The 19,402-nt window shown below is 31.7% G+C and overlaps 1 protein-coding gene across 8 annotated transcripts in view; it reads left to right on the forward strand.

Annotated features, from left to right (window-relative positions):
- LOC148626152 (protein sprint-like) overlaps window positions 1-19,402 on the forward strand; it is a 67,429-nt gene that overhangs the window by 39,525 nt on the left and 8,502 nt on the right. For 7 of the 8 annotated variants that reach the window (XM_088569878.1, XM_088569875.1, XM_088569880.1 and 4 more), the window contains 8 exons: window positions 3,348-3,445; window positions 6,206-6,365; window positions 8,719-8,886; window positions 10,306-10,490; window positions 11,606-11,697; window positions 12,122-14,275; window positions 17,596-17,647; window positions 18,224-18,416. In XM_088569878.1, the coding sequence (XP_088426004.1) occupies window positions 3,348-3,445; window positions 6,206-6,365; window positions 8,719-8,886; window positions 10,306-10,490; window positions 11,606-11,697; window positions 12,122-14,275; window positions 17,596-17,647; window positions 18,224-18,416 (3,102 nt within the window). Of the gene's footprint in view, window positions 1-1,516; window positions 1,680-3,347; window positions 3,446-6,205; window positions 6,366-8,718; window positions 8,887-10,305; window positions 10,491-11,605; window positions 11,698-12,121; window positions 14,276-17,595; window positions 17,648-18,223; window positions 18,417-19,402 lie in introns of those variants that run through there. The other variant, XM_088569883.1, reaches the window with a different exon arrangement.

Here is a 19,402-nt window from a genome sequence, read left to right on the forward strand (position 1 = left end):
ACCTGGTTTATCCATCTTATCCATTGGAAATACCTTTGTCAAGTCAGGACCGTTAAGGTTGTTTCCAAACTTGATAATATCATTAGTGGTACATTTGTGTATTGACTTTCCATCTTTTAACTCTACCTTTTGACTTTTGCCTATCAGTTTGGTAATTTTGTTATTACCCTTTATTTGAAAAAGGGGATTGACTGCATTACCTTGGCTCTCTGTTGGATCATCTGTCTGTCATCCAGGAATATAAATCTTGCAAATTATTGGTAGTAATAAGATAATTGACCAGTCTTTCTGGGTTTGTTGTAGTCCTAAAGCACATACTAAAGTGTTGGTTATAAAATTGCCAAAAGGAATTTTTTTATAATGAAATTGCTGCATAAATCTATGTGCTGAAAGTGTCTTGTACTTTTTTTTCTCCCACTGATATTAAAGTTTCATTTTCATTAGCCTAAATGACTGTCAAACAAATTACATCGAGTAACATAGTTAACTTCAAATAATAGAGTTGGTCTTCCCTTGATTGAATGACCATTACCTGATAAAATATCAAAGATAGTTAACTGGACAGTTGACAAGGAGGTTTAAAGTTTCTATCAGAACCAATGAAATAATAGAAAGTTTAAATCTCCTTGTCAATTGTTAAGTTAACTATCTTAGGAAGTTCATCAGGTAATGGTCATTTAATCAAAGGTACCTAAATTAACTATATACCTGGCTGTAATTAGTCATGACATTCAATATCGTCCTTTAATATGAATATTTATTAGGCATCAATTATTTTATACTAAGGGGGGCCTTGGATAATTTTGAGAAAAAAATTAAATTATTCCAAATTTGAGCAAATAATTTTTTTCACTCAGCCATGGACAGAAAAAAAGTTATGATTCAATATTTTCCCCATCACTTTACAATGTAGAATTTTCAAATAAAATATGTTAATTCGGCCTGCTGCTGAAAATTGTTAATTCAACATAAAATCACAGCCCCCCTCCTTTCATGACTTTTATACTAGGATGTTATTCACTACTTGTAATGAAAACGTATTTAAGTACTTCTCTGTCTAAGAATCTGGCAAAATGTATATAAGATTTGGCACATGAAGGATAAAAATGCAGAGATTTTATTGCATTAATTTTACCTGATAACCACCAGAAATAACGATCAAAGTGTTTGTAAAATTTGCCTTTTTTAGTTGAAATGCACTATGGAAAAATGGTGGGGGGGGGAATTTTCCTGCACTCTTTCCCTAGTCAAACAATATCTACGTCACAGGTGCTACAGGATAAACTTAAATAGCATTTTGGTTGTTTTCTAGATGTACTGAATATATTTTAGGCAAAAGTGACTAAATTGGGGAAAATGATGTGCCACCCATTGCCTGATTCTTACACAGAATGGTACTTAAGTACAATATGACATGCTCATATGAACTGCTTTCATATGATTATCTTATCATCACATACATAAAATTCATTTAATGTTGATTACAATTATCTTACCTACTCCACTTGTGACTTGACATATAAGGATTTTTGAAGTTCGTTGTCCTGACTTAGTCATTGTCAGAAGGAAATATGCACTTCTGTATTATATAAAAAGTGTTCAACCTAGCACAATTACCCAATTTATTTTATGGAAGTTACTTGATGAGGCATAAAATTCATTTAAACACCCATTAGCAGGTAGGTCCTTTCATCTTTACCCCAATACACATTTTGGCTCTTTGTCATCAGTATTTATTGATTGATCGTTTATCAGTTTTATTTTAACTGAATCATATTTGTCCTGTTACAGTGCATATTATCGGGGTCATTTAGTCTTATATAAATTATTTGGTGCACTGTTGTGAGATAGTGTTCTTTGGTGTATTTTTTGTACCTTGACATTGGATTGTATATATCCACTAGCATACTGAGCAGTGGCAATTCCAGGGGGCTTCAAATGTTGAAAACCCTTTTTTTAATTTTAGTAATTTTAGCAAAATTCAGGCAGAATGAACAAAAATGAGCCAGAAACTCTCTTCAGCCTTTCTGTCAATTTGTGGATCAGAAACCCCTATCTCCTTTTTATACAGTTCTGGATCCTCCCTGCTGAATTTCTGCAAAGCAGTGTAACCAGTAAAGCCAGGACAGAGTGATGTTTATTTTCACTCAGCTCTTGTGTGCAGTAAACCAAGTAATTTTGTAACAACACCAATAGGAAGAGTTCTCATTAATGCCAGACTTTTCTAAATCTGACTACTCAGTGCAATATTCTTGGTTGGGGGACATGGAATCCCCCCTTTTGTAGGAAAGTCTTGTTAATTTTGTTTCAAATTTGGACAAAAATGATCAAATGTTATTATATATTGGCTTGAATCCCCCTTTTTTTTTGCCCTCCCTCTTTTTCAAAATCTCTGGTTCCATCCCTGCTATTTTACAAGAATTGCTATTAGATAGAATTCTTCCAACTACACACATAGTATTGTCTTTAAAAAAAAGTTTATTGAAAGTATGAATCATTGGCATTTTTTCATAAAATGTCCACAGTGAATTGATGTACTGATTAGGTACTTGATGACCCTCTCACGTCAGTCTGTCTGTCCCAGAGGAGACTAAGAATATTTTGTGGTTTTGCATATTATCTAATTTATCGGATTGCCTAAAGGTGTGAATTCATTATGACATACATGTATAGAGTTGTGTATTGAATGTTTTATGTGCTCTTTTCCAAGTAACAATATTGACAGTGATGATAATTTTATTTGTTGTTATCAAGTCCAAATGTTTGATAGTCATAATCTGTATTTTCATTTGTCTCAGTCAATCTACTCCGTCATTACTCAAGATTAGTAACTATTTATTTTATTCTTTGGAGCTGTTTACGATTGATCTAACGGCAATTATGTACTAATTGATGTATACTGTATCCAGGAAATGACTTCTGCTCTTTTTTTTCTGTTTGTACAATACTGGTGATATGTTGTTTTTTTTTTCAGAAATATGATATTATGTTTTTTTTATTTTTAATCATATACATAAGATTACATAAGACACTAAAACTACATCTTTGTTAAAGGTTTCAGACTTTTTAGGTTAAACTATTTTAAATGTAGAGCAGATATTTATAACTTCTTGTACATATGTTGACATTTTACAAACTTTAACTTGAATCTCCATGTTAAATGTAAATTTTTACAAAGACTTCACAATTTTTGAATTTATAAAACTTGAGAGTTGTTTATTCTGTACCGCAGATGAAGAGTGAATGAAATATTTGGTAATTTTTTAAGAAGAATATTTTACAGAGAGACTAGTAGTAAATTGAAGATGAGACATACAATTGAATATTTTTCTCTCTCTTTATTCCAGATGTTGAATAATATTGCAAGTGACCTTGACCTCCTGTTGAACGATTTATGCCATATTTATCCGTATCCTGTAACGGAGAAGAAGTTTACAACGTTTGGGTACGTATAGGGTGTGGGGACAGTATCCAAGGGAGAAGAAACACCTGTATGGTAATATATATCAGTATTCATCAGTTAAGATACGGAAATAAATTTAATTCTTGAAGCGCAAGAGATAAGCTCGTCTAGTTTTTTTAATTGTTTCATGACAAAGAACAGGTAGTAAATACAAAATCCTTTTAACAGACTGAAACTTCATCTCTAAAAGTCAATTACTTAATTTTAAATATTATGACAAAATTTTTTTTTAAATGTTTACTATTGTCTTTAAACTACTTTTATTACATTGAGTTTTTGTCCCTTGATTTTATTTTAAGTACAGTGAAACCTTTGTAAAAGAAACATAATGTGGACTGTAGAATTGTTTGGTTTGGACAATTGTTTTGTTTACCCAAGTTCAAAATTTTTTAAAATTGATATAAAGGGACTTCAAAAAAGTGCCTGGTTCAGACAGGTTTTCTGTGTATTCATGATTTGGTCTTGACAGGTTTTACTGTACCAAGTATGTGAACAGAACATATATCCTTAGGAAGATATGTTAACAAATGAAGATAATACCTTTTAGGGACAGACATCAAGAGGACATTTTTCAGGATGTCTATAAGAAATTGGGTCTAGACATGTACTTTCTATGGTTATTTAAACTGAACCCAGAATAAACCTGAATCCTGTCTAAACTGAACCCTGAATAAACCTGAAAGCTGTCTAAACCAGAAACTTTTGAAAGACCTGTCATAGTAGTTTAAATTATTTTGAACCTATCAAAATCAGACAGGTTTTAGGATGTCTAAAAAATTGGATGTAGACATGTACTTTCAATATCTATACACTGAAACCTGTCTAAACCAAGCATATCAGTTTACTGAGAAAACACTTTAATTCGTCGATACCAATTATCATGGATAAGGAAAGAAACACGGGTTCGTGGGTTCTTGAATCCATCAGTGTGAATCTCCTTTTCTTTGGGGACCAAATTTTGTGGTTTCATACCCCTCGAATAATAGTACTTTCACAGTAAATTGTTTTGAATCTGTGTTAACTGAACACCTTTTTAAACAGAACAAATTCTACAGTGTAAAAAAGGGGGTGGTATAGAACAGGTTTCACTTTATTTTGAATATTAAAAAAAAATAATAATAAAAGACTCAAATTCTTTTCAGTTAATAGCTCAGTCCTTCAGAGATACTTACACAAATTTTTTTCGAACAATTTAACAGGTGTTATTGTGTAACTGTCAAGCTCAATTGTTTCTGTTGAATTAAGGTGTCAGTTTTAGTAAATTAGAGTCATTATTACAACAGCCATGACCCTTTAAACCTGGTCAGATTTAGAATTTTATGAATGGAATATTTTCCCACTGAGATATCTACATATTTGTCTACCTAGAGACAATAGAAATGCCTGAATAGCATGAATACTAATTATTGTTCTGAGTTTCATGGGCTGATTTTCAAATGTTCGAGATTTTTTTTTTTAATTTTAATTTGTTCTGACGTTTATACAAAAGTTTTTTAGAATGAATAATGAATTGTGATGATTATGTGCGTTATATGTATTGGATTATAGACTGATTTTTAGATGTCTGAATTTTTTTAAATTATATGTGTTAATGGGTGTTTAAAAGGGACTTATATATAAATATTTTGTAAATATCTTTCTAATGAGTTATTTTTGTATTTTCAATTGATAACACAGTTGCGGATCAAGAAATTCTGAAAAGGGAAGACTTGCTTCAGTGATTTCCATTTTTTTCTGTATACTCAACCAAATTTTTCAAACATAATGGGAAGAGGGGTCCCCTTGCCCCTCTCTCCATTGACCCGTCTTTGTAAGGCTTTCTGTAACAGAAAGGTAGTTTTAAATTGAGTTTGTAAACAAATTGGTTTAATGTTATAATTGTTTTGATATTATAATATGTAAGATTAATGTAAGAGCAATGCTTACAGTACCCAAAGGTTTCAATTTCTTACCTAAACTACAAAATAGCAGAGGCATATAGTTTTACCCTTGTCCAGTATTCCACAACAAAAATAATTTTCTGACATTTTTTCTATAACCTTGTTTTGTTTTTGTCCCTTCAAATTTATATGGAATATATCTGATTAATCATGGAAGGATTTCGTTGGTTAACCTCTTTATTGCCTTTACTGTCATGACTTTGGTTAAAGGCACATAGTTGTCACATAACAGGACGTAAACATAGGTGTCAGTGTGTGCAAAATGGTTACGGTCCTACCACAGAAATTGTCAGATGTTTTTACCTAATTCACTGAATATTTTACTGTGATGGGCAGGTAAAGCATTAATTACTTACTCATCTTTTAATTGGGACTAATTGTTTTTGTTTTTAATTTGAATTTTTTATTTGCTTCACAGTTGTATACAGTCAAAATTATTTCACATGATTTTCACACTGATTTTATATGATTTTCATCTGAATTGAGCAATTAAATTTTGTGACAGAGTTCACATGAAATTCAGGTGAATCGAGCCTTCACGTGAATTGTTCACATGAAATTGTGTTATGTGAATTTCTTGTGAAAATCATGTTAATTTCATGTCAACTTCACATGAATTTCATGTGAAGCTCAATTAACATGAATTTGACATGAAAAATATTTGCCTGTGTATATATATGGATTACAAGAATGTAAATAAATACAATGAGACCTGTCGTAACTGAACCTCTTTTGAACTAATATTTGTACAGTTTAAGCAACTGTTGGACTTAAATAATAATCATTTTATGTTGTGTTTCAGAAAGGGACAGACATTAACAGATACAAATCCAGGATTAGGAGAGGACAGTGCATTCGGAACTCTGGCCTCGACAGACAGTTACAGTGTTGAACAAAAGCCTCGTAGTGATTCTGTTCAATCAGGGCATTTAGATGTGTTTAGTCTGGATCAGTCACCAAAAGTAAGGAAACATGGTAGATAAAGTGTGTTAAAAGGGGGAGGTGTAGTTATAAGCCTAGATGGTATTGAAGGGTTTGACTAATAGTGGTCATGATCAGTCATCTAAAGTTAAGAAATGTGGCATTGTAGGGGTCTTGAAATTACTGTGTTTTAAGATAACCCAGTTATAGACTTTTATAATTCCAGGGTTATGGGAAGGAGGGGCTAATTCAATTAAAGCACAAAAAAGTAATAGATGTTTCTTTGTTTGTTGGTCTGGGTCACTAAGTACATTGAAACCTGTCTAAACCAAACCCTGTATAAACTGGTAACTATATTATAGTGTTAACCATGCCTCTTCTGAAGTCCTCTCATTTCCATTTTAAAGCATTACGAACCTTTGTAAAAAGAACACCTGCCTTATCCAAACAAATCGTTTAGTCTAAAAAAAGGTTCATTTAAGACAGGTTTTGCTGTATTTAAAACAGGTTAGTCCTACTGCAAGGAACACCTAACTATCGTAGCATTTGTCATTGTATCAGAACCATATTCATGACTGTTATACATCAAATATAAAGACAAAAATCAGTGTTGTGTGACTAGTCTGTAGTTGATTTTAAAGTAATTATTTATGCCTGTTGCACAGTTTGATAGGAATAAAAATATTTCCTCATACTTGTAAGTTGGAGAGTAAGACGACCCTCCCTTCCTCCCCCCTCCGAAAAAATAAATGTGTTAAAGAAACTGTTAGAAATGAGGTTACAATTGATAAATCACTATTCAAGTCAGGGAATAACCCTTTCCAAACCTGCTAGAAAAAGTTCTGTATGTTTTATTTACAATTAATGCTTTGATTGTAGTGTATGCAATTGTGAAAGCTACATCTCCATCCAGAACACATTTATCTTATCTTTATTTCAAAGTATTTTTATGTATCATTATACAAAAAATATAAATTTTATTAAAAAAAATGCACATATTTAGCCTCAGGGCAATGTCAGGAGTACAATACAAATAATATAGTCATAAAAATATAATTGACTTTGAGATACAACAAAAACATATGTTTCAATGTTACGATGGTATCCATTTATGAATGTAATTTTTGTCTCATTAAAGTTTTTAGACATTTTTGACATTTATAGTACAAAATCTTGCCAGACAAACAATAGAGACTATTTAATGGACAAAGTGTATACTGATCTCATTTTCTTTTGTTACTTTGTATGTATGATTTTAGTTATTTCATGTTCTTTGTTGTGTATGTCTGTTTTCCATGTCTGGTCTTTGTCCCTGGATTACATTCTTTTGATTACCACTATAACTTTGGTTTCCTTAATCATATCTCCACTTTTCAATGATGTTAGATAACTTGAAAACATTTTGAGGGAATTCAATAATTTTTCATTAGGCTAATTGTTTTCATTGGAGCTACTCTCTTCTATTTTTCATTGTTTTCTGATACGGTATAGTGGATAATTTTCATGGATAGCTAACTTTGGAATTTTTTTGGATTAAAAAACATCAAAATACATTCCACAAAATATTTTCACCGGGCTTAAGTACTTGATGCAATACTTATCATCGGCCAAAATTTTAGTATACATTTTTTGTTTCAAAATAGCCAAATTTTACACTGCCATACAGTATTTTTACAAATTATACACTGAAAATAGCATGGTGTTTACTGAAAACATTAGTCTGCAGATTGTCAATCATAACAGTCAAATTGATGATGAAAATAGAACAAATAAGAACTTGTGTTATTTTTCATGTGTATAATTTTGGTAAAGTAAACCAAAAAGAAAGATGACATCTTTGTGTATAGGAAAACTGTCTTTCAATATTGAAACATAGTAAGATTCAAGTTTATTCTTCCTTTGTTTCTACTGCCTGACATTTTCTTTCTCCGGCTACTGCTGTGATACTAACAAATATTGGCAATTTCCAATGACGCTTTGTCGAATAGACTGTGGCATCACTAATAAGCAGAAAAAAAAACATCAATTTTTAATGTCTTGACAGAACACCACATCTCCCTTCATCAGGCTTACTGTATATTTTCTGTCTTCACTTCAAAACTGCTGGTATTCTGTATTGATATCAGGCACAGATCCAAAGATGGGCGTGCTGGGCAAAAGCCCTCCTAAAATTGGGGAAAAAGATTTTTTCATAAAATCTTAATTTTTCAAAGGTTCTAACCCAAAAATTTTCTTGCCTCACCATTTCATTATGTTTACGCCCCTTAGCCTGAAATCCTGGATCAGCCCTTAACATACATGTATTTCAGTATCTTTATAGACTCTGAAGTTCAGCTGTTATCATTTGATTCTATTTATATGAGTGATAAAAATAAATTATGTTTTTTATTTCAGAACTTAGAAATCCCAAGCTATCCAGACAATGGGAGTGATCCCTTGTCAGATTCTGATCATCGACCAATCAATTTCTTAGAAAGATTGTCAAAAACACATCCAATATGGTTCCTGCCAGAGATTGGCAGGTCAGGGGCAGTTCATCTCCTGAAAGACAGAGAAATTGGCGTAAGTTTGGGTATCAGTAATCTTTAATGATCACCATGTACAAAGTAGAGACTTAAATTTAAGCATAAGTATTACAGTCAAATTTGTCTTTATAACCGCCTGTATTCAACAAAACATGCCTTAAAAGACTATGATTGAAATACCCCTATTTAGAGTAATCTATGCAAAATTGAATGGTATATTCAGACTACCTGTTTTATGTGATCTGTATTTCTCCTTTCGAATATCATTTAAGGAAGTAGACCTATAGTAAGGGACATAACTTCTGAAATCATGTTTGTATCATATTCAATTTCACCAAAGCCTGTCAAGCTTTCATTTGAAACAGAATGAAATCAATCCTAGATACTTTGATGCTTACATGAGATTGATATAATATGCTGAATACAAACGTTCCTATGATTTGCAAGAGTTATTTCCCTTACCCTAGGTCTACCTCCTTAAGACAGTTTTGACCGTAGATTAGAATAATATATATAATATAATTTAAATTTGAATTTGTAAGAGTTATTGTTCTTGAATTAGTTTGATTTGTTTTAATTTTGTGGGAGATGAATGTATGGTTTTCTTAAAAATACAGATCTGTATACAAAATGGACTATCATTATGTGAAAATATAACGTTATAGGTAGAGCAAAAATACATTGTTTGTTTGGTAGGTTTTTCTACTCCATGAATCACCCTTACCATTAGCAGTGTCTGAACTTTATATGGACTGATACTTTAAAAACATATATATAAAGAAATGAACTTCTTGAGCATTGAATAATTATACTGTGTACCTAATTCTTCATACGCTTATGATAAAATGTCTTTGGAATTTTTAGTTAGTTGTTGACTTATCATTCTAATGAGTAGCTACTTGATAACACTTAAATTTAGTGTTCTCATATTTGAATAATTTTCTAAGTGTTGCTTGTAAATGTTAGTACAATGTTGAATTTGTCATGACAAAATGTTTTCTGTCAAAAATGAATAGTTAAGCTCGTAAAAAGATTTTTTGCAATATAAAATGAATACACAAAGTCAATAACAAGAAATCCTATTTATAAAACTTATGAATGTTATATGTTTTTTTCTTTCTGAAATGGATGTAGACCATTTTACAGCAAATGATATAGTAAAATTGAGAAAAAAGAGTTGGTCTTCCCTTAATTGAATGACTATTACCTGATGAATTTCCTTACATAGTTAACTGGACAATGGAAAACAGGATTTAAACTTCCTATCAAAGTTTGATTTAAATATCTATGAAAACATAGAAAGCTAAAGTATCCTTTAATTGTCCAGTTGACTACCTTAGACTTAAGGTAATGGTCATTCAATAAACTTGATTTCCTGAAGTTTACTATATTACTTGCTGTAATAATAACCATTAACTTGATATATGTAAAATCTAAAACATTTCTCTTCTTACAGACTTTTATAATACGGAACTCCAGCCAACCTGAAACCTATGCATTGTCAGTGCAGTTTCCAACAAGGAATGGTGCTAATGTAGATCACTATCTGATAGAAAAAACAAAAGATGGCCACAAAGTTCAAGGGTCAAACCACAGGTTCTCTGATATCACAAAACTGGTGGCTTTCTATCATGAAAATTTGTGAGTGAATGGTCTTAAAATGGTCTTAAACTTACTTAGTAAAACCCATAATTGTTTATCTTTATGTTTTCATGAACTTGACTGTGAAATGGACTTTATGGGTTGTGAATCTCTACATAGTACCTGTGAAGCACCCCACAAAGTTCTTTACTTTTTACTGATCATTTTGTAAAATATGGCCATAAAATATTGTTTGCCTGCCCTAAAAGTCACATAAACAGGTCTGAAATACAGAGTAATAGATTGAGGAGTGGAACAACTAGTATACTAAACACTGAAAACCTCAAAATATATAGATCACTTCAGATTTCTTCAATACACTTTATTATGAATGAATGATATTGTGAACACACAGTAAAATAAAGTATAGTATAAAATTAGGAGATGTAGTATGATTGCCAATGAGACAGTCACCCATTTTTTTTTATTTTTTTTTTTGTTACTGGTAAGTTTTTTAGCCTTTGTTTATTTGATAAGCATAGAAACTTATGGTTCGGGTTCAGTGTTGGAAAAAAAATTGCACTATGAAGGGTAGGTCTCATTGTTTGATTATATATAAAACATAAGTGGCACCAATTTTCTTTAATGCTAAGACTAGATTTTGTTTCATCTATTTTAAATCCTTTTGTTTTGCCTCCATTTGACTGATAATCAGAAACAAGCTACAAACGTGTCTAAACCATACCTTAAATAATCCTAAAATCTGTCTAAACCACACCTTGAATAATTCAAAAACATGTCTAAACCACACCTTAAATAATCCTAAAATCTGTCTAAACCACACCTTGAATAATTCAAAAATGTGTCTAAACCACACCTTAAATAATCCTAAAATCTGTCTAAACCACACCTTGACTAAATCAAAAACATGTCTAAACAACACCTTCAATAATTTAAAAACCTGTCTAAACCAGACACCTTTTTTAAAGTCCCTTAATATCTATTTAAATGTATGTTGAACCTTTATAAACGGAACATTTGTGTAAGCAAACCAATTTTAAAGCCCATGAGGGACTCAATTATTTCATGTATAGAACTTTAATTCTAGGTTATTTTAAGACAGAGATGATAATTGGTTTAGTTCTATTGTTTTGAGCATTTTTTTTCTTTTTCAGGGAAGAGTTGCCTCATAGACTAGTCCTGCCCCCTACCATCAGAAGAGCTAAAACTCTGCAGGAACTAACCTCTTTATCCCTTTTAGGTCAAGGTAGGTATAATATGTGTTTAAAAAAAACCAACAATATGGAAAAATTGGAATATGAATTGAAATTTCAAAAATTTTACTATTGGAATCACTTTGGTCACCTGGCTGTCCTTCATCCAAATTTCGTTGCAGTTTTCTTGACTCAAAGAGATTGATTGATTTAAAATTTGGTATGGGGCATGCATTGTAAGCAATTTTGGTTGCTGTCTGATATCAACTTCCTGTACTGGTGAGGGTATACCTAACATGACAATTTTGCTTTTGAAATAAAATCAACACTTTATCGCGTACAATTTTATTTTCCCTTACACTCACACTTCTTTTAACTGAAATACTATTCTTGCTTGGTATTGTGATGTAGATACGTTCATATTCTTTCATGTAAAAATACTTTAATGGGTTGTGCAATTTATTTCTTTATTTTCAGATTTCTGGACATCGTACAGATTTGACAAAGGATCTAATTTATCCCTATCATTCCAAGGATCTAACAATTCACTATGTTCTCCACAAAGGAATGAATCTTTACATAAATCAAAAAGTGAACCTATCAATATTACTAGTGCTAAACATTTCAAAAAACAAAGACTCGGATCTTCAAAATCATTTCAGTGCTTTAAGGAGCCTATCTCAAGTCATTCTGAAGAGAGCTTGTCTGAGACTGGAAGTAATCCAAATCTACATGATAAATCATCACCTATTTCATTTCATTTGAATCGGGATGGAGAAGTTGTGTCAGTTCCAAATATTTATCCATCTTCACAAGAAAAACTTTCCAGGAAGGGTAGTCTTTGTGAAATGTGTCAATCAAACTTGAGCAATAGAGACTCTGATGACAACTGGTCCTCTGGGGGGAGTTCTGGTGGTGCTTACAGGTCTAGAACTCACCCACGTCCAGTGACGAAGCAAAAATCAAATTTATATTTCACAACTTCATTGGATCTCTTTAACATTCCTGATAATCAGTATTTCAAAAGTAACTTATCAGACAAGATGAGTGACTATGAAGATGTTTGGCGATCTTCCTCTTGTGCTACTCCAATTTCATCAGTCACTGGAAAAACAAAAAGACACAAATGTAAAAGGAAATGTCCATATAAGAAGACTGATGAAAAAGCAACAGTGACTTCTCCCAATACTACAGAAAAAGCAACAGTAACCTCTCCCAATACTACAGAAAAAGCCACTGTGACCTCGCCTACTCTTTTGAATAATGCAATTAGTGTACTGAAATCAGATAACAAAATTCAAACATCGATACAAAACAATTTACATACAGATGCAAGTTGTCAGACAAATCAGTCTATTAGACAATTACGGAAATCAGTGTCATTAGATATACAAAATACTCAAGCTAGACTAAGTGAATCATTTAGATCAGATAAGGTAGGAACAACGATATCTACTCAAACAAGCCCCGTCAAAGTGATATCTAAGCCTAAGCCGTTAGCAAAAGTAGATGACAAGGCATCTTCAGCTTCAGGAAGTACTAAATCTGGTGTCAAAAGCCCTGTCTATGCAGAGCCTTTTGATGCTTTAGATGGAGATGAAAGTGAGCATGTGAATCTTGTTCGTATTCGAAGAAGATCAGCTCCGTCAATGGGAGTTACTGGGAAAAAGCTGAAAGGTGTTTTGCCACAGTTAGAGACAATTGTCTCACCAGGACATGACAATCACGAAAGTTATAACTTTGATTCAAGCAATGAAGGTGCTATTGATCCTGATTCTATCAATAGAAATCGTCCAATGAGGCGATCTCAAAGCATGAAGGAAAGGTCAAGTCAAAATGGCAGTGACCTTTCTGTACTTGATAAGGACAGTATTAGACATGTAGCAAGTGAATTAGAAAAATTAAAAATTGCAAAGAATACAAATGTTGACAAACAACAAAGACATTTTCATAAATATCAACATGATTCTATTGTTGAGGATTGTGAGGAGCGGCATGAACAGGAGCAGATAACTCCTACCCTTAGAAGGTTTCCAGTTGATAAACCTTCTAAACGTTTCAATGATTCTCGGCATTCTATGTTCTCAGAACTGTCGACGGTAGAAGACTTGATCTCAAGTGTAAATCCACAACTGACAGTCAGACCCATGCCCCAGGTTCCAGATATTATATACAGCGGTGCTATGTCAGAATATGACAACCTGACAAATCATTATGCACCACCATCAGTAAGATCAAATGCTGAAACAGAATTCTGTACTCCTTGGGATAATACTTTTTATGGAAATCTGTTGAATGGAGATCCAAAAGCAATGCCTCAAATGGACATCCATTCACGAATCCTTGCTTGGCAAAAAGAGACCTTTCATCTTGGTAGAAAAGAGCCAGGTGATCGTAGTAGTTATAATTCAGATTCTACGTTAGTTGGAGATTCAGATGAGGATTTTATAGAGCATCCGGAACTAGTGCTGCAACCTTCCTCTTCAGGAAGTAGTGTGGAAAATTTGACTGAGAATGCAGAACATTTTCCAAAATTCCCCTTGCCTATAGACTTACCATCTCAGATTGATCATACTACTGTGAAGTGTGTTCAAGAATCACAACAGACAAATATATCTCATCAGCAAAAAGGTTTGTATTCCTTATCATTACCTTTTTTATACACCTTAGATTTAAGTATCAGTCCATATAAAATTTAGGCACTGCCAGTTGTAGAGGTGATTCATTGAGTAGATAAACCCTGGGAACACACGTTTTTTTGGGTTTGTTTTTTTTTTTTTTTTCTTAGTCTACATATGTTATATTTGTACAAAATGATAGTCCTTCATTCAAACTTGCATTTTTGAGAAAACCTTACATTCATTTCCCACTGAAATCAACCAAATCAAGAAAAATAACTCTTGTAAATTGCCAATTTCAAATATGATCTATATAATTTTAATCTCTGAAATTTAACAACCGAACATCAAACTAGGACTGGTTATGTGGTCTGTAATTGTTTCTGAATTAGAAATAAAAGTGAATATGGTTGGGATTGACATGCATGAATTACCTGTCTGATGCTACTTAAAGGAGCTACTTTATGCTGATAAATGTCTAGTCTTTAAGTGAACAAATAATCAGCTATCAAAAATATGCATTTCTTAGTAGGTATAACCCATAGTAATATATTCACAAAATGTGTGTACTTCAGTCGAAAATACTATCCTTTAACCATACATACTACCAAGGAAACTAAAATTAATTTTACCTTCACTCAATGAGTTTGTGGTATATTGTAATCACCTAGTCTATCTGTCCATCTGTTTAAATTTTATTGCAATTATCTCAGCTTTTGGTGGATGGATTGATTTCAAAATTGGTATGTGGCCTTATGTATGTAGAACATATTTTGTAAGCGATTTTTGTTGCTGTCCAGTATCAACTTCCTGTACAATTGGGGTATACCTAGCACAACAAGGCGTGCAAATTTATGTTCTGACAACAGTTAAAGCCATTTGTAAAACACTTTTATTACAACATGCTGCTGACTCTGTACAAATTAAAAGCCTGCACTTCTAAACTATTTAAAATTTATGTCTATGCGTGTTGTAGTGTAAGTTGTAAATCTAAAGTAATGTCACATCGTACACAGTCCCACTATAGTGTGAAATGTACGAGATGGGTGGGTAGAAATACTACTGCTTATAAAATACAGTCCTAACAAAGGCCAGGATACATGAAAAGTTAGGGTTCATTGTCACTGTATATCCATGTGACGTTGCTATAAATAACCCCATCTCAATTTAAATGCAAATTTTATGGAAAAAAATTATCTTTATAGCTCTATTTTAAATTATGTTCAACTCCGATCAGTAACTCCAGTTACCCTTCAGCTAGGGTGCTTTTACTGAAAATAATATAGTATAGGTAAAAAATAGTGCCCTGGTTCACCATTGACATCTTATTAAACCATTAATCACGATGCATCACAATGAATAATAGAGGCTCAGAATTTTAAATCTTAAATTTAACGGTTAATCTCCACCTGTTTATTTTATGATGGGAGTTTAATGACATTTTGAGATGATAGATAATTGATGAGGCTCATTGTTGAAGGATCAATGCTTAAGTTACATGTATCTTACAGTCAACGATTTGTTTGTACTTATCTAACATCCCAGTTTTCATTATCATCCCTCGGTGAAAAGCCGTGGTTTTCTATCAGACAAGTTGGCTGTAGTTGTATAAAGGATTTTTGTTTGCTTTGTTTAGGAGATTATGGTGTTAGAATTTTGTTAACTCATTATTGTGATAATTGATTTGTTAAATGTCTTATTATATTATAAATTTATGGAGTTTATCTTGAACTTTTGTACCCTTATTTATGGTAGGAGTGTTCGACGTAAGATGTACATATGTAAAAGTATTCTTTTTAAATTTGTTGTATTTCTTCAAAACATTACCATGGCTTTGCTACCCCGATGATGTAATATCTATTATATCAGATTTATTATGGACTTGACTTGATTATGGATTGGATTAGTGTTCTGTAATTTTGTTGTTAATCGGTAATTTGTCATAAAAATTCTTCACGCAATGTATTCATACATTTATGTATTAGAAAAAATCTATTTGATATACTGTCCTTCTGAAAAAAAAATTCAAGCAAAATGTCAAAGGTCAACTTTGTTTGAATACATTAAATATGAAATTGGTTCTGGTACCGCCAGATCAAACTTCTTATATATTACTCTTTTCTCCAATATGACAAAACAAAAAAATTTTGTTTTTCATGCTGGATTGAAAGCATGTCTGTTGGTCTTGTATTATTTCATTTTTTTGCATGAATATAATTTTTTTTTTATATATATATATCATTCTTTTCAATTATTTTTTCTCATGAAAATTAGCATTTCTGGCTTTGTACAATACATGTACATGTATTTAGATATATTTAATTTTAATACCTCTGGAAGGATCGCAACAGATTTTTTAAAACTGAACCTTGTACCTTGTCATAGTACATCTACTAAAGGACACCTATGTACCGTAACATAAATTTCTTATAGTCCTTAATTTCAAATTATAAATAAACTTTACTAACAAGTAATTTTTCTTCCTCACTCCCTGGCAAATAAACATTTTTAATACATGTGTAGTGTTTCTCTGTTAGATAATTAACATCAAAGCTTTGTGTACATAATGTGAATAACAAAAATTTGTAATCTCACTTCAATTATAAAATCAGAATGTCAAGGGGACAAGCATGGATTCATAGGGGATGCACCTGGTGCACCACCTCACCCCCCCCCCAAAAAAAAAAATATCCTTAAACTGGGAAAAAAAATTGTTTTACATGAAATTTTCTTATTTCATAAATTCTACTCCCAAAAGGTTTTTGTATGGCTTCACTCTGCCTATAATTCTATTTACGCTTCCACTCCCAAACCTGAAATTCTAGATTTGCCCTTAAGAGATTGTCTGTTATAGTGTTGGAGTTGAAAATCAGATACCTCCAATGTGTCTCCTGTTGCAGGAAATTTGCTTAGGTTTCTATTGTTAAGTATCAAGATGCTGTTAACACATGAATTATCTATTTTAGGCCATGATGAAAGTCATTTTAATTCTACATTTTGCGATTTACTAATTTGTATACATTTCGGAAACTTTTATTTGCTTACATGATTTATAGGGAGTGTAGAATTTATTATTTCCCAGTTATTAGTGTATGACAAATACAGTTTTCTTGAGTAAATACATTTGGCTTTATAAATGATGACATACCAGAAGGATATTTTTTACAATCCTCATATAATATCTCATTCTGCGTTATCCACTTGTACTTTCTTAACAAAAAAGTATGATTAAATAGTGCCTCTGTCATATCGTAAGATCTGGTGATGAAGCAATTTTAGAGCTTTGCTTTATATTACATAATAGTGATTTTGAAGCTATATTTATGTTTACAGAGAGAAAGAAAGAAGACTGTCCTGAATACAAGATTAGAGAATATATTTGCAGGTGATTGCTATGATTTTTTTCTCAAGCATTCTTCATTAAAAAAATGATATTCATCTAATGAAGATGATAACATACTGTAAACTGTTCGTACAGTGCTATTTTCACTGCAAGAACCACTACACAAAAATAAAACTGTCGTGAATATTTTGTTTGATGGACATTATACTGTAAGTTTGGGAAGATCACAAATTTAACACTGCAAGAAAAAAGATTGATTACAGAAAACTGCAACAAAAAAGAGGGAGCAAAAATTTCACAGTTTACAATGCTCTTTACTGTCAACTGTCTGTTTAATCAGGTGCTATATAGTTACCTCCCTTTGATTATGGTTACACCATCAATGTTTTTAATACATATGTTAAGTATTTATTGAAATAATCATGTTAGATAAGCATTGACTTGAAACAATGTTATAATAATAATAGGAAAACTTTAATTCATTATAATTTTTTTCATAAATTTTTCAACAGTTTCACCCAGGATCTTTAGAGTTACTTCCCTTTAAATATAGTTACAACTGCATGTGCATTTTATAGGAAGGTAAACTTCATTTATCATTTTTTACACCAATTTCAGGTTATCACAGGACAGAAAGACAACATTTGGTTGTACTATAGAAAACTTTATTCAGTGTACATTAGAAAGCCAGGAGACAAATCCACACACAGTAACAAGGAATGTGCGACAGTTTATGACAGGGATTAAGAATTACCTTGTTAAACACGGGGAAGGAGAGCTGGATAACATCATACAGAAAGAAAGAACTAATGTAGGTTTATAACAATGGGAAAATCTGAAAAATAATTTATTCACCAAAATGTGTCCTAAGTTTTAAGTAGCACTCCATCTAAGGATCATGCAAAATGTGATTCATGGGTAAAAAGCCTACATATTTTTATTTTTGATATTTTGCTTGAAATGTCATTGTAAACAGAAATAAACATGCGGTTTTTCATATAACCCGTGCTCTTAGGAGATAAAAATTATATAGAATGCACTGTAGATTTAAAAATTAAGGGAGATAACTCAGTAAATGGTGCTCAAATACAATAGAATCTACTGTATTTTCAATATCGATTATCTCCTAAGAGCAGGCAGATTTGTATGAATAATTACACATTTCATAGTATAGACCCATAAAACAACTTAATTACAAAAATAAAAATATGTAGACTTTTTTAGGGTGTGTCACATTTTTCAGATTTTGCATGATTCTTACAAAGACTACTACTTAAAAAATTAGGACAATTTTTTTTAAGATTAATTTGTAAAAGTAAGTACACCATATAAAGTAATATCAAAACAATTTAGATTTAATTTATACTAAGAACTTCACTGTCTATTTATAAATTAATTTGAGATAAATACTGTAATCTGATTGGTGTAAATAATTTATATCTCAATGGAAAAAAAAATATTGACACGTCCCTATTCAGTTAAATTCAGAGCTACTTTTCTGATGTTTAAAAATAAAAGTATGTTTTAAAATTAATTTATAGGAATTGGCAATGATAAAAAAATTGTCTATTGAAAAATAACATAAATTTTCCATGTGCATATTTTGTTTATCGCACTTCACGCAATAAACAATATGCACATGGAAAATTTATGTTATTTTTCAATAGACAAAATTTTTATCATTGCCAATTATTAAATGACCCTACAACTTTGAAATATTTCTTCATCCATAATATTTTGTGGACCCTCTAGAATTTGTATTGTCCAAAATTAAACTTTGGTCTTCAGATGCATTTC

The sequence above is a fragment of the Perna viridis genome, chromosome 2 (assembly GCF_037379345.1).
Source record: "Perna viridis isolate PV_CMFRI_1.1 ecotype Kerala chromosome 2, ASM3737934v1, whole genome shotgun sequence".
In the NCBI taxonomy this organism is placed as follows: Eukaryota; Metazoa; Mollusca; class Bivalvia; order Mytilida; family Mytilidae; genus Perna; species Perna viridis.